Raw genomic sequence first — 17106 nt, 5'->3', positions numbered from 1 at the left:
GTCTTTTTTTTTTTTTGCCTTGGAAAATTTTAATGCTTTCATAACTGATCTCCTTGCCTCTAGCACTGCCCGCCCCCATAATCCATACATCCACATTGTCATTAGAACATTGTAATATACAAATTTGAAATTATTGCTACTTTTTTATTAAAAAATTTTTAATTAATTAATTTTTTGAGAGAGAGAGAGTGCATGTGTACTTGAGCCAGGGAGGGGCGGGGGGGGGTGTGGAGAGAATCTTAAGCAGGCTCCATACTCAGAACAGAGCCTGATGTGAGACTAGATCCCATGACCCTGGGATCATGACCTGAGTTGAGATCAAGAATCAGACACTTAACCAGTTGAGCCACCCAGGTGCCCCTGATATTTTCACTACTCTTAAAGTCCTTACAGAACTTTGTGTAATTCTCTGGATGGAGTCCAACTTAGGATAACAAACAGACTGCTTGATGATCTGACCTCCACCTTCCACTGGAGTCTTATGCCTTGATGTTTTCCCATCTCCTACTGTGTGCTCTGCCATTGACTCTGCTGTTCTGTTTCTTTCACTTGTGTCACTTTCCCCTTTATGTGGCATACTGTTTCCTCATTCTTCATCTAGATAACCTTTGTTTATTCATTCATCGACCAAATATTGATTGAGAACCTACTTTATGTTAGGCACTTTGTTAGGGGGCTGGTGTTTAGCCATGGACCTTGCTCTTATGGAGCTTTTGCTCTGTGCAGAGGTGGGGAGACAGACAATATCTATGTAAACATATAAATGAAGGAAATGATTTCAGATAATAAAAGTTAAGGGAAAGAAAGAAATGGGGTGGTATGATGGAGAGCAGCTGGGGAAACTATTTTCAATAGTTTCAGAGAATGCATCTCTGGGGAGGAGACCTGTGTGCTGAATGAAACCTGAAAGATGAAAAAGAAGAGCCCATAGGATTATTGTGTGTGGTTGTGTAGCTTATAGCTTGCTGTGGCACCTATCTAATGAAAGAATAGGACTGAAATCCTGTTCTCATTCAGAGCATCAAGCCAGGCAGGGACTGTTTCTCTAAGGAGGGAAACCCTTATCTAGTTCTCTCCAAAGGGTCATATGGGCTGTAGTCCTGATAGCAGGGGAATGGCATTGGGAACCACTTCCTTCAGTCATATCCCCATCCTTGGGTGACCCTCAGTAGCCTATGTTTAAAGCATAAATGGTACTTTTTACATAGCATTGCAATTTATTTTTTTATTACAAGTATCTAGTATACTATTTGACAATGGTGGGGCATTCAACCCATCTTTGTTGAATTGCTGAGTGAATTAATGAATCATGGCTACATTTCTAAGAGTCAGGGAGCTTCATACTAGAGTGTATGATCAGGGAGCTCCTTCTCAAATAGTTATTCTCAAATATAGGCCTCCTGATGGGCAGCAAACTATCAGAAGAAACAGTTATTTCTATGTTTAAATGAGCAAATGACAAATAATTCCCTAGACTTTAATTTCTACTATGATTAAGAGCAAGTTACTAGTAATATACAAAATGATTTATTTTAAAATATAGCATTTTAAAATTTATTTATTTTTTTTTTTTAAATACTTTTTTTTTTTCCAACGTTTATTTATTTTTGGGACAGAGAGAGACAGAGCATGAACGGGGGAGGGGCAGAGAGAGAGGGAGACACAGAATCGGAAACAGGCTCCAGGCTCTGAGCCATCAGCCCAGAGCCTGACGCGGGGCTCGAACTCACGGACCGCGAGATCGTGACCTGGCTGAAGTCGGACGCTTAACCGACTGCGCCACCCAGGCGCCCCTAGCATTTTTAAATTTAAATTTGCATGTTATTGGGTTTTTTTAAAATGTTTATTTATTTATTTTGAGAGAGAGAGGCACATGTGTGTACGAGCAGGGGAGGGGCAGAGAGAGAGGGAGAGAGAATCCCAAGCAGGCTCTACACTTAGTGCTGAACATAACATGGGGCTGGATGCAGAGCCAGACGCGGGGCTCAATTTGGGTCTGGATCCCACAAACTGTGAGATCATGACCTAAGCAGAAATCCGGAGTCAGACACTTAACCAACTGAAACACCCAGGCACACCTGTCAGATTTTCTAAAAGACTAAGAGGGTATTTTCCAGTGGAGTCTGGCTATTACCAAATGCTGGCAAACATGGAACATGTGCTCACCTGGTAGTAGGAAATCCCAAAATCTTCATGAAGAATAATTTATTATCCATGATGAGCTTTTCATGGTTTTCAGTTGCTACCATCTGTGCCTTTTAAAGATAAATTACTATTGGTTAAACTTCATAATCAGTTTAATTTGTTATGGGTTGTTGGGCTAACCTGCAGAGGGCCAATAATGCATATCCTTAGTTTATGATTTTCAACAGCTAGACTTCAAGACATGTCATTAATGTTCCCATTCTAGAGCAAGATTATATCTAATCCTCTCTGATGAAGAATAAAACTTCATTTGTGATAACTTGCCCGGTGTGTGTGTGTGTGTGTGTGTGTGTGTGTGTGTGTGTGTGTGTGTTTGCATTACTTGGATTATAACATCAAAGTAAATGTAATGAGAGTCCTAGATTATTTTTAAATTTACAGGCTATAGTTTTATAGTATAAAATCATGTGTATAGCATTAGGGTCTTCACTTGCAAAATAAAAGCAGTTCATAAAAACTGCTAGCAAAAAGTTTACTGATTATCCTTTCTTTTCTTTCAAATTTTTATCACCAATTTCTTGAGAATAGGTGAGAAAGACCTCTGTCCCACTCTACTGGACCTGGGTCAAAAAAGTGTGAGATCAGGTATTCCACAGTACTGCTGGTTTTCACAATAGGGAAAAAGTAAAAAGTGTACAAAGCCTTTTATAAATTCACCCCCACTACTTAAAAAACACAAAAGAAAAACAAAACTTAAAAGTTTGTGTCCTGTTATGAAGGATCTGCCATTAACTTGTACATAAAGAAAATGATTATCTAGCACTCAGAGCTCAGGGCTGGGACTAGGGTGAGGCAAATGAAGCTATCACCTTGGGCACAAAATTTAAGGGGATATCGAATAATTCAGTAAGCAAGATACACAATATTTTAATGCATTATTTTTTAAGGTAAAAATCAATGCAAAAAAAAAAATCAATGATGAATTAAATGTCAAAATTTCAAATGAGGACAACATCTAACAACCCAGCCTTATTCGCCTCACCCTAATCCCAGTCCTATGCAGGATATCGGGAGGTTAGATTAATTCTGAATAATTATTATAATAGACACCATCTTGAGGAACTGGGGCAATTTATGAAAAACTAACACTTCTTTCTGAGTCATTTGGTAAAACCATGTTCTATCATGTTACCAAGCTGCTTAGCTCTGTTCTATGCTCTAGCTGGGAAAAAATGCATGTGATTAAAGACTTCTAACTGCATGCAAGCTTGACTCTTTTGAGGTTCATTCATCTTTAATTACTATCATGCCCTTGCTAGTTTTAACCTGCCTTTTCTCTTTTAAGAGAGAGAGGCATACATACAGGGGGAATTGAAGAAGAATAGGAGAATAAAAATAGTGAAAGGGAAGGGAAATAGTGAGAAGGGAAATCAGCATGATCTGGCTCAGAAACAAATGTAGCTAACTTTTAAAATGACATCAGCATTTCAAAATGGGTTCCAGAGGATTAAGATGGTAACAAGTGACATCTAAAGAAAGCAAAGAGAAAATTGCTGCCTTTGGGCTAATGCTGATAAATTTGGAGAAATAATAGAAATGAGAGTATAAAGAAAGTTGGGGAAAAGAACCTGTGAAATCTTATATGGTTTACTTTCGGAGGACAAGGAGTGAGAATCGTTATAGTCAGGTGTGGCTCTGGGTCTTTAGGAGTACAGATCTATAACTGTTCTAGGAAGAGTGTTTGTTTGTCTCAAGGATGGATAACCAGGATAAGATTTAAAAAACAAAACAAAAAAAAAAAAAACTCTCATTTCCCCTCTCCCCAAAACAACAACAAAAATTGTACTTAAAAGGAAAGATAAACTCATAAATACCTGTGGAACAGAACACAGCAAGGATGCTTTTTTTACCATAAGTTTGACTAAGCATCAAATGTATCCCAATGAGGAAGAAAAGGTAAAAGTCTCTAATATGCTTAATTTTATAAATATGGAAATGAATGGAAGAATCGCCCACAATTACAGACAAATACGAGAGATACATGGAACTGTAAAGAAAGTAAAAATTATGACCAGATATCAAAGGAGTTGAAACTTGGTGTGGGAAGGGGGAGGTAAAGATCTTAAAGGGGGTTAAAAAAAACTTTATTATGGAAAATTTCAAATATTTACAAGAATAAAGAGAATAATGTAATGAATGCCCATATATCTGTCACTTAGCTTCAACAGTTAATTCATGACTGGTCTGGTTTCATCTATTCCCATTGCCCTGAGTTTGTTGGGTTTTTTTTTTTTTTTTTGGCCCTGGATTATTTTATTTTTATAAAAGTTCCAGACATATCACTTCATTCATAAATATTTCAATATATATTTCTAAATGGTAGGGATTCTCTTAACAATATCCTTACACTACCTAAATTTAGTAATAATTCCTTATAACATAATTTTTCTATTGTTTTAAAAATAGCTTAAATAAGAATCCAAATGTATTATAATTGGTTGATACATCTTATAAATTTCTTTTAATCTATAGTTTCTCCTCCCCCACTCTTTTTCGTCTTGCAATTTATTTATTGAAAATACTAGGTATTTTATCCTCTGTAGTCCCCTACATTTTGGATTTTTCTGATTGTATCATCACAGTATCATTTAGTATGTTTCTTGCCCATGTCTTTCCTTAAACTAGTAAGTAGTTATAGGGGCTTGATCTTATTCAGGTTTATTTTTTGGGTAGGAATGTTTCTTGGTGGAAGTATGTACACATGTATACAATGTTTGGCTAGCTCTCTTCAGAGACATTGATGAACATTACCTACATCCATCATTTCTTTGGATATTGCAAAATAGTGGTCTTCTATAATTACTTCTTTATTTATTAATAATGGCATTCTATCATTATTTACTAACTAGATGATTTCCATAAAGAAAAACAACTTTAAATTTAAGTGGGAACATGCTAATCTTATATATATATGTAATCTCATATATATACACACATATATATATACACATACATATTATATACATACATACATATATTTATACATATACATACATACATACATACATACATACATACATACATATATATACATATTGGGATTTGGGGTGGGTTTTTAAGAATGCCTTGAAATAATATTAGGACTAGAGGTTTTCTAGTACCTGAAACATGTTTACCCCAGAACATGTTTTCCTACCAGCTTCCCCAACCCTAGCTGAAAATGTTAGACATCTTCTCTTTAGTGTTCCTACCTCTGCTTTCACATCTTTCTGCCTTAAGCTTAATAATAATCTATTTTATGTTTTCTATTATATTTTAAGTCACTCTCATAATATTTGTTTGCAACTTTTTTTCCATTTCTCTGACATTTGGAACACTTTCTAGGGCCTTTTATATTCTTTTTATTGCTACATTTTTTTATTGAGATATAATTTACATAAAATAAAATTTACCAGTTTTAATTACACAAATTGATGCATCTTGACTAATATATATACCATAAACAATCATAGAACATTTGGGCTTATACTTTTAAAGTCTTCTAGTTGAAAATAGTTAAATTTCTGAACATTTGTAAATGGTAAAGTCTCAAAATAAAAAGATCATGGTTTCATTTAGTATGAAAAGAAAAATGAGGAACACACTTAAGAATAGTTATTAAGAAAGACAATAGAATTCTGAAAATCTATTAGATTGTGTATTTGTCTTCCTTGCATCCTTTAAACAGGATAAAATGCTTGTTGAAAATTAAGAACTTGCCAAAAATAAATTTGATTTCAGGGTATCAAATGCCTGTAATGCTGATGAGAAACGGGGTACTAATTCATCTTAGTCTTGGTCTTCTGGTTTGTTTCCTTTTTATGCTAATCTTCCTAAAATCAGGGCATGGTGGAAGAATGGCAAGATGGGTAGAGAGGAGGTGGTAAGACCAGTTGGCACAAACAACACCTACACCCTTTCATTCTACTCCTTAAATAGCATAATTACATGGCAACGGTGCCCAGTAATGTAAAGCAAATGAATTGTTTAAGTACAGTGACATTGTAACTATTAGGAAATTGTTTGAAAAAGGAGACATAACCTGCCATAGTCATTATCTATTGTGAATAGTTATGTGGTGATACTTTTGAATGCTTGTTTAATATAAAAATGAGGATTTTTAGATAGAAGGGGAGGAAAAAACCCATCTGAAGTAGAAGGCTAAATTGACTAGGGAGGGAGGTAGATGAATGGAAAGCAGTGCTCCCTTCCTTTGGCGCTCCAGTGTTGCTCCTAGTATATCTCCCTCCTCTTATCTCTCCTGCCAGACCTTCACTAACTCCTCCTCATTCTTCCTTCTTTTTTTTTTGTAATATTTATTAATTTGTGTGTGTGTGTGAGAGAGTGTGTGCATGCGCTCAAGTGGTGGAGGGGCAGAGAAACAAGGGGACAGAGAGAATCCCAAACAGGCTGCATGGTGTCTGTGCAGAGCCCAGTGCAGGGCTGGAACTCACGAACCACTGTGAGATCAAGACTTGAGACAAAATCAAGAGTCAGAGACGCTCAGTGGACTGAGCCAATCAGGCGCCCCTCCTTCCCATTCCTTTTTACCCCTTAATTTTAAGCATTTCCCAAAGTCTTTTCTCTATCTTTTACTTTTTCTCTTTCCACATAGTTTCTCCTTGGAGATCAAATTTATTTCCACACCTAAGGCACTGTCACCACCTCCTCTCTCCACTTACTGAAATGAAAATCCAAGAATTACCAAGCTTTAGCACTATACAGGTTTCTATGTAGGAAGGGATAGGTGACAAAAGAGCCCCAAGACCTCCAATAACTTTCTTTCTTCCTGAAGCTTCTCTCACTTTAACTACTACTATTCCTCCCAATAGACTCCAGACGTACACTGCCCCAACATTCTGGTCCAGCTGTGGGTAAAATACCTCCTCTTGTTTCTCTGCAACAGAGGTTGGAAACTTTTCTTTTTTTTTTTTTTTTTATTTTTTTTTTCAACGTTTATTTATTTTTGGGACAGAGAGAGACAGAGCATGAACGGGGGAGGGGCAGAGAGAGAGAGGGAGACACAGAATCGGAAACAGGCTCCAGGCTCTGAACCATCAGCCCAGAGCCCGACGCGGGGCTCGAACTCACGGACCGCGAGATCGTGACCTGGCTGAAGTCGGACGCTTAACCGACTGCGCCACCCAGGCGCCCTGGAAACTTTTCTTAAAAAGAACTAAAACAAGCAAGCAAACAAAATAAACAAAAAGCACACCAGAACCTATGAGAGAGACACAAAAGCCTTCCTTTAGTCTGGTGTACAAAGTATTGTTTAAGGTTCTAATATTCCCAGAGGCACTTTATAGGTTATCTAGTGGTTGTTCATCATCTGGTACTAAAGAGAGATATTAAGTGATACCTTCCCATCCACACAGAGAGGGCTCGATCTCTCAGCTTTGGTTTCCCACTTAGGAGATAACACCTCTTTCCTAGGCAACCAATGACTAGAATGACCACAGTCTTCAAGAGAGGCCACTGCTCACTAGATCAGAGCCACTTGTCTAATAACCACTATTAATATCAAATTACTGGCCCAATAACAGCCACGATATCCATTCAGCAAAAATTTATACTCAGTATTGTGAGGGACTTTAGTTCACACATCTCTATAGAAGATGACTTGAGCTGTATTTCTAGATCAAGCTTATTTATTCTTTCATGTATCTATTCACTCACTATTTTTTGAGCACTTCCGATGTATCAGGCATTGTGCTAGGGGGCAAACAAGACAGACATGGCCTGTGTCCTCATGCAACTTGTGTTAACAAAGTCAAGGGGTGCCTGGCTGGTTCAGTTGGAAGAACATGAGACTCTTGATCTCGGGGTTGTGAGTCTGAGCCCCATGTTGGGTGTAGAGACTGCTTAAAAATAAAGTCTTTTAAAAAGTTGTAAGTTGATTAATGTTATAAAGGTTTCAGGGTATTATGGGAGTCTGTAAGAATGTATAACTTAATCAGGTTGGTCCTGGAAGGCTTCTGGAAGAAGTGACTTTTTTTTTTTTAATTTTTTTTTTTCAACGTTTATTTATTTTTGGGACAGAGAGAGACAGAGCATGAACAGGGGAGGGGCAGAGAGAGAGGGAGACACAGAATCGGAAACAGGCTCCAGGCTCTGAGCCATCAGCCCAGAGCCCGAGGCGGGGCTCGAACCCACGGACCGCGAGATCGTGACCTGGCTGAAGTCGGACGCTTAACCGACTGCGCCACCCAGGCGCCCCATGGAAGAAGTGACATTTAAGTGAAACTTTGGAAGGATGAAAATCAGCTGGATATTGTGCCAGACTTAATGGAGGAGTGGGGAGGAAATACTAACCAGAGGCACAGCATATTTAAGGAATGTGAGCAGCTTAGATAACAGGGGGAAAGACTGGCTTCAGAACCTGCCAGCATGGTCAGGAATCAAATCAGGCTAGGCCATGTTATAGATTTTTCACCTCTATTCTTAGAGCAACAAGAAGGCATGGGAAGTTAGAGTTCCATTATAGCCTGTGATTATATTTAAATTTGGGTGAGAGTAAGTAATAATAATTATTATAATATAAACATAGCCAAAAGTACACTTGCTATGGGCCAGGCACTGTTATAAGTGCTTTTCCGTATATTAACCAATATGCATCTCACACAAACCCTATGAATCAGGTACTATATTGATGCCCGAGTTATAAGTGAGGGAAGTGAGGTATACATATAGGTTATATAAGTTGTCCAAGATCACACAGCTAACAAGTGGCAGGGCTCGTGAGGAGACCCATTAGGAGGCTGTTGCAGAATTATCAGCAGAAGATGCTCAGGGCTTTGGACAGGAGTAATGACAGGAGGAAGTCATTAGGGTAATGGGGTTAAGATGTATATGAGCTGTAAAATTTACAGGATTTACACCAAAAGTACTATATTTCTAATTGCTTGGTGTACTGAAAAAATTATCTCATTATGGAAAGAACATTTAACATGAGATCTACCCTCTTAATTTTTTAAGTGTACAATACAGTATTGTTAAGTATTGCCTGGTACACTTTTAAACTTGACTATCTTGCTATTACCTCAATTTTCTACCAATACTATTTCTCACCAGTTTTTCCCATTCCTGTTAAAGGTATTATTTGTAGTTGTGCAGATTAAAAGCATCAAAGTAATTTTTTTCAATTTCTCTATCCCTTTTTCCTAGCAAGTGAACAGTCACAATGCCCATGCCAGTTACCTTTTGCAAAGTCTTCACAATTCATCCATCTTTCCCATCCCCGGTGTTCTCCCTGTAGAAATTTAAATGCAAGTCTGTTTGCACAGAAGGTTATTGGCAAGCTGTCCTGACTGAGTCACACAACTTTACCTTGGTTATGGATCTAACCCTCAGCTAAATCAAAGCTGTAACTGAATTTTGGGAGAATGCAGAGAATGGGCTGTGTATTGCTGTAAGAGCCACTTTAACTGAGAGATGGGAATAATTTAAGAAGTGATAGAAGAGGGAAGGAGAAAGCTTAATGGGACAAAGAGAAAGGGGAGAGAGAGAAGGAGAGAGAGAGAGAGAGAGAATCACAGCTAAGAGGACATGAAAAAACGTGGTTTCTTGGAAGCCAGATTCCTGCGATGGTCATGCTCTAGCTCACAGGATTTCCTACTCGTGAGAGAGCTTTCTACTTTTCTCTGGCTGAAAAGTTAATACCCCAGGTTTTACACCAAAGTTACTGAAATGAAAATATTTACAGTGTAAACACAAAAAGCATTGGACAGACTTTTCAGATACATACTCTTTAGTTCTTATATTTATTTTTGTATTTTATTATATCTGTGTATAGAGTCTGTATGTCAGTCACTTTACTTCTACTATCTCAATTTTGAGAACAATTCTATGAGGTAGGTATAACATCCTTGCTTTACAAGTGAAAAAACTGAGGGTCAAGGAGTTTCAGCAATTGGCCAGAGGTTACAGTCAGAAAATGACAGAGCCAGAATTCAGATGCAGCTGTCTGACCCCAAAGCCCATGTTTTAGTTACCCCAACCCACTGTCTGTAATAGCATAGAGGCATAGGATATTTAAACAAATATCTTTAGAAATTTTAACATTTTAAGCTTAGAGTTGAAAGCACTGATGTTTTCAATGAATTACCTTTGATAGTCTTATTAAGGCTAAGGAATTTGAAAATATCCCCAAAAGTATCTCCCACTCTATAGTTCTGTGACATTATTTCAGTTGTTTTGACTTCAAGTAAAAAAGAAGATGATCAATAAAATTCTCTTTACACATGTAAGAACCACAGTTAATGAAGCGATTACAGTATTACTCATGTGAACCCAAAGGATTTGAAAACAATCTTTTTCTTCCATTGTAAGAATAAAGTCATAATGGGTTTGGGAAATTATGCATTTATTTAATAGATGCTTAGACACAAGGATATGTTTTGTAAAAGTAAATTCCATAAAAAATCTTAATTATATCATCAGAATCATTTCTATAATAATTCTTTAACACCACAAATAGCTTCAATATATGTTCAGTCATTTCTTGTACAATGCAATGTGAGATTATTAGCTTCTATTTACTTGGTTAACAGCTAATCTAGTCATAAATATGAAATAAATCACTTTAAATAAGTAAGGTGCAAAATATATTGAAAGAATAAAATATTCTTAAAACAAATACAGGTTGTTTACAACTTGCTTCTCTGATATAAATATTAATATTAAGAAGCATTCTTATACTATATAAAGTAAATATGATTATTTTATCTTATTTTTTATTTTTTAAAATTTACATCCAAATTGGTTACCATACAGTGCAACAATGATTTCAGGAGTAGATTCCTTAGTGCCCCTTACCCATTTAGCCCATCCCCCCCCACAACCCCTCCAGTAACCCTCAGTTTGTTCTCCATATTTATGAGTCTCTTCTGTTTTGTCCCCCTCCCTGTTTTTATATTATTTTTGTTTCCCTTCCCTTATGTTCATCTGTTTTGTCTCTTAAAGTCCTCATATGAGTGAAGTCATATGATTTGTGTCTTTCTCTGACTGACTAATTTCACTTAGCATAATACCCTCCAGTTCCATCCATGTAGTTGCAAATGACAAGATTTCATTCTTTTTGATTGCTGAGTAATACTCCATTGTATATATATACCACATCTTCTTTATCCATTCATCCACTGATGGACATTTGGGCTCTTTCCATACTTTGGCTATTGTTGATAATGCTGCTATAAACATGGGGGTGCATGTGTCCCTTCAAAACAGCACACCTGTATCCCATGGGTAAATGCCTAGTAGTGCAATTGCTGGGTTGTGGGGTAGTTCTATTTTTAGTTTTTGAGGAACCTCCATACTCTTTTTCAGATTGGCTGTACCAGCTTGCATTCCCATATGATTATTTTAATTCCATTTTTATGGATAACTGAAAATAACTATTAAAATTGGTGCAAGTTATGAAGGGGAGTGGGAGATACAGGCTTCCAGTTATGGAATGAATCAGTCAGGGGAATAAAAGGTACAGCATAGGGAATATAGTCAATGATATTGTAATAGTGTTGTATTGTGACAGATGGTAGCCACACTTGTGGTGAGCACAGCATAATGTATAGAGTTGTTGAATCACTATGTTGTGCACCTGAAGCTAATGTAACTTTGTAACTATACTTCCATAAAAAAAAAATTGGTGCAAACTGATTCACCAACACAAGGATAGTAAATAGTTATTCTGGTGTATTTATATTCCTACTTTTTTAATGCTATACATAAACACCATAGAGAAAATGTATTTCATACATGTAAAACGTAATAATTCCTGTAGCTGCCACATTTGTATATTGATAGTAATTGATTTCCTCCCAACCTAGTTCTCTATTTAAAATTTTTGTTTAAATCCAGAAACTGAGCCAAAATTCTGTGCCAGTTCTTCATTAGCTAGTTTATGTAGATCAGCTTTCTATCAGAAAGCTTGTCTTGCTTTGTTCCTATCAGGTGATAGTTCCGTACATAATTAAAAAGTCCCAAGGTTCTTTTTGTTCTGCACCTTCCCTTTGACTTAAAATAAAATTATATATATATATATATATATATATATATATATATATATATATATAAAATGTGTATTCATTTTTGAGAGAGAGAGAGAGAGAGAGAAGACAGCACAAGCAGGGGAGGGACAGAGAGAAAGGGAGACACAGAATCCGAAGCAGGCTTCAGGTTCTGATCTGTCAGCACAGAGCCTTGACATGGGGCTTGAACCCACGAACTGCGAGATCATGACCTGAGCTGAAGTAGGAGACTTAACCAAGTGAACCACCCAGGTGCCCCATAAAATAAAATTATATTTTGAAGTCATAAGATGTAGAGGTGAGGAGCAAGGATTCTGGATCCTGAGGATCCAGAAGGATTCTTCCTGAGTCTGAATCCCAGAATTGCCACCTACTGACTGTGGGAATGTGCAAGAGCCCTGTCTCACATTCCTTATTGGGATGACAGTAGCAATACATGTCTCAGAGGATTGCTGTGAAGATAAACACATAACACACATTGTGCTTAGAATACAGAAAACACTATTTAAATAGCCACTATTATTGTACAACCTAAGTGTTACTCAATGGTTATGTTATTGAAGTATAATACATTTGCAGAAAAGCACTCATAAGTGTTCAGGTTACTGAAATTTCATAAGCTGAACGATCCTGTGTAACCAACACATAAGTGATGAAACAGAAACCAGTACCTGAAGAGTCCTTTTCATGCCCACTTCTGGTAACTACCCCTCCCCAACGGGAACAAATAACCTGACTTTGGATTAGTATCCTTAATGACTATCTGTTAAAGCCTTGATATTGGAGCAGTTGGTAGGTACTTATTGTAATAGCATTTCACTTTTTATTTAATATCTAAGACAAACTTTTTTTGCTGATGAATCTTTTAATATGTATAAGAATAAATATATAGGACATATGTATAATATAATAACAAACTATAATATCTTAATATATTTTGTTTCCTAGGTTGAAAAAGCTCCTTGAACAAGAAAAGGCTTACCAGGCCCGAAAAGAAAAGGAAAATGCTAAGCGACTCAATAAACTAAGAGATGAGCTTGTGAAACTCAAGTCCTTTGCACTCATGCTGGTGGATGAAAGGCAAATGCATATTGAACAACTTGGCCTGCAAAGCCAGAAAGTACAGGATCTTACTCAGAAACTGAGGGAAGAAGAAGAAAAGCTCAAAGCCATTACTTCCAAATCCAAAGAAGACAGGCAGAAACTGCTCAAGTTGGAAGTGGATTTTGAACACAAGGCTTCGAGGTTTTCTCAAGAGCATGAAGAGATGAATGCTAAATTGGCTAATCAAGAGTCTCACAACAGGCAACTTAGACTCAAGCTGGTTGGCTTGACTCAGAGAATTGAGGAACTGGAAGAGACCAACAAAAACCTTCAAAAGGCAGAGGAAGAACTTCAGGAATTAAGAGATAAAATTGCCAAAGGGGAATGTGGCAACTCCAGCCTTATGGCTGAAGTGGAAAATCTCCGGAAGCGCGTGTTAGAAATGGAGGGTAAAGATGAGGAGATCACTAAAACTGAATCCCAGTGCAGGGAATTGCGGAAGAAGCTGCAAGAGGAAGAACATCACAGTCGGGAACTCAAACTTGAAGTCGAGAAGTTACAGAAGAGAATGTCTGAACTGGAGAAATTGGAGGAAGCATTTAGCAAGAGTAAATCTGAGTGTACCCAGCTACATCTAAACCTGGAGAAAGAAAAGAACTTAACGAAAGACCTGCTAAATGAGCTGGAGGTGGTCAAGAGTCGAGTTAAAGAACTGGAATGTTCTGAAAGTCGATTGGAAAAGGCTGAATTAAGTCTAAAAGATGACCTTACAAAGTTGAAGTCATTTACTGTGATGCTGGTTGATGAAAGGAAAAATATGATGGAAAAAATAAAGCAAGAAGAGAGAAAAGTGGATGGACTCAATAAAAATTTTAAGGTGGAACAAGGAAAGGTTATGGATGTAACTGAAAAACTAATTGAAGAAAGTAAGAAGCTTTTAAAACTGAAATCTGAAATGGAGGAAAAGGTGTACAATTTGACAAAAGAAAGAGATGAGTTAATAGGTAAACTGAAAAGCGAAGAAGAAAAATCCTCTGAATTGAGCTGCAGTGTTGACTTATTAAAGAAGAGACTTGATGGAATAGAGGAAGTGGAAAGGGAAATAACAAGAGGAAGGTCTCGAAAAGGATCTGAGCTCACCTGCCCAGAAGATAACAAGATTAAGGAACTAACACTTGAAATTGAGAGACTGAAGAAACGCCTCCAACAATTGGAGGTGGTTGAGGGGGATCTGATGAAGACGGAGGATGAGTATGATCAGTTAGAGCAGAAATTTAGAACTGAGCAGGACAAGGCTAATTTCCTCTCTCAACAACTGGAGGAGATAAAGCACCAAATTGCCAAAAATAAAGCAATCGAGAAAGGTGAGGCTGTGAGTCAGGAAGCAGAGCTGAGACACAGATTTCGGTTAGAAGAAGCTAAAAGTCGAGACTTAAAAGCCGAAGTACAAGCTCTTAAAGAGAAGATCCATGAATTAATGAACAAAGAAGATCAACTTTCTCAACTTCAAGTGGATTATTCTGTCCTTCAACAAAGATTTATGGAAGAAGAAAATAAGAACAAAAACATGGGGCAGGAGGTCCTCAATCTGACCAAAGAGTTGGAGCTTTCAAAGCGTTATAGCCGAGCTCTTCGACCCAGTATGAATGGGAGAAGAATGGTGGATATTCCTGTGACGTCAACTGGAGTGCAGACTGACGCGGTGAGCAGTGAGGCGGCAGAGGAGGAAACACCAGCAGTATTTATACGGAAATCCTTTCAAGAAGAAAATCACATCATGAGCAATCTTCGACAGGTAGGATTGAAAAAACCTATGGAACGATCCTCTGTTCTAGATAGGTATCCTCCAGCAGCAAATGAGCTCACTATGAGAAAGTCTTGGATTCCATGGATGAGAAAAAGGGAAAATGGGCCCCCAATCACTCAGGAGAAAGGGCCTCGAACAAATCCCAGTCCAGGGCACCCAGGAGAACTGGTCCTTTCACCAAAGCAAGGCCAGCCTCTGCATATTCGAGTGACACCAGACCATGAGAATAGTACTGCAACTTTGGAAATAACAAGCCCAACATCTGAAGAATTTTTTTCTAGTACTACTGTCATTCCTACCTTAGGGAATCAGAAACCAAGGATAACCATTATTCCATCACCAAATGTCATGTCTCAAAAACCAAAAAGTGGAGATGCTACTCTTGGCACAGAACGAGCCATGTCCCCGGTCACGATTACTACATTTTCTAGAGAGAAGACCCCAGAAAGTGGAAGAGGTATGTTTGCAGACAGGCCCACATCCCCCATTCAGATAATGACAGTGTCTACATCAGCAGCACCAGCTGAGATTGGAGTCTCTCCTGAATCCCAGGAAATGCCCATGGGAAGGACTGTCCTCAAAGTCACCCCAGAAAAACAGACTGTTCCAACTCCACTACGGAAATATAACTCCAATGCCAATATCATAACCACGGAAGACAATAAAATTCACATTCATTTAGGTTCTCAGTTTAAACGATCCCCTGGGACTTCAGCTGAAGGAGCAAGTCCAGTTATTACTGTCCGACCTGTCAACGTGACAGCTGAAAAGGAGGTTTCCACAGGCACCGTCCTTCGCTCCCCTAGGAACCATCTCTCATCGAGACCTGGTGCGAGCAAAGTGACGAGCACTATCACCATAACACCGGTCACAACCTCATCTACTCGAGGAACCCAGTCAGTGGTGAGTAGAAGAGGCTCCAGAGTGGAGGCTGAGGGAGGGAAAGTGACTTGTGAGAATCACCCAGTGCCCAAAGTACAACAAAAGCACATGCCTCTCGCTCTACCTGAGCCCACTAGCAGATGTTTCCTAGAGGACCAGCTACACCAAGACATGAAAATAAAAAGTGGCCTAATGTTTTAATAAATTGAACTCATTTTGAGGGAAAATTTCTTTTTTTTTATGTAAAGTATGAAGACCCCCCAAATTCTTGCAAATATGGCCTCTTTATAATGTCAGCATACAATAATAATCAGGTTTAAAGTTTAGTTTTTTGTTTAAAATACTTTTAAAAATGGAGACTGAGAGAAATGGTCAATATGCAGGAAGAATTAAAACTGCCTCCTGGGTTATATTTCTATAACCTAAAATATTCAATATGTGGTTATGTATGGCCATAGTCACATTTTTTTCCAAAAATAAGATTAAAAGTTCTTAATATTAACTTTTTTAAAAGTAAAAAAATGGGTTTATATGTCTAAGCACTATATTTTATTAATAGTATCTTTCAGAGAGCAGATGCTTGATAAACATTTATTTAATAACTAGAAGGCTAAATGAGTGATTATGAAAAAGCATGTCTCAGATATAAAAACCAGAGCTTAAAAATAAATTCTGTTTTTAGAAATACTTCCAGTGATTGTCTTCATTTACTTGGGACAAATTAGTAAATTAAATTATAGAAGAACATGTACTGTTTAGATTTTAATTTAAACCAATAAACTAGAAATTATTATTCCTAGATTCTGAACAAATTCTGTCCTATGTATTAGAAACTCTTAGGAAAGACAGGAAGCTTATTATTTAAGTATAGAAACTGTGGCTTATTGTCCCATATCCTCAATTAAATTTACTTTAATTTTCTGTGTACCAACACAGATTCAAGACAGACTTCAAAGTGTGAATTACTAATTGCTTTGTTGGTAAAGCTTTTCATTACTGGCTCTATAGGAGCCAAATAGCATTCAGAATTGCTCACACTTCTTGAATGGTTCAATATAATATTGCTTTTTAAGCAACACAGAGCATAGTTTGCTTGTGCATGGTCACTTCTCTCTAATAATTTTTATAAAAAGGTAGTGGAGGTTTAAGTTGTAGCTCAGAGCA

General features: G+C 37.4%; 1 protein-coding gene across 2 annotated transcripts in view; it reads left to right on the top strand.

Annotated features, from left to right (window-relative positions):
* The window catches only part of FILIP1 (filamin A interacting protein 1), a 190009-nt gene that overhangs the window by 152308 nt on the left and 20595 nt on the right, over positions 1–17106 (top strand). For both annotated transcript variants that reach the window (XM_040473975.1, XM_040473976.1), the window contains exon 5: positions 13158–15963. In XM_040473975.1, coding sequence (XP_040329909.1) covers positions 13158–15963 — 2806 coding nt within the window. The remainder of the gene's footprint in view (positions 1–13157; positions 15964–17106) is intronic.

This window comes from Herpailurus yagouaroundi, unplaced genomic scaffold, assembly GCF_014898765.1.
Source record: "Herpailurus yagouaroundi ecotype Mexico unplaced genomic scaffold, PumYag 139, whole genome shotgun sequence".
In the NCBI taxonomy this organism is placed as follows: domain Eukaryota; kingdom Metazoa; phylum Chordata; class Mammalia; order Carnivora; family Felidae; genus Herpailurus; species Herpailurus yagouaroundi.
The sequence above is the reverse complement of the archived record's forward strand: the minus strand, read 5'-3'. Positions and strand labels throughout refer to the sequence as shown.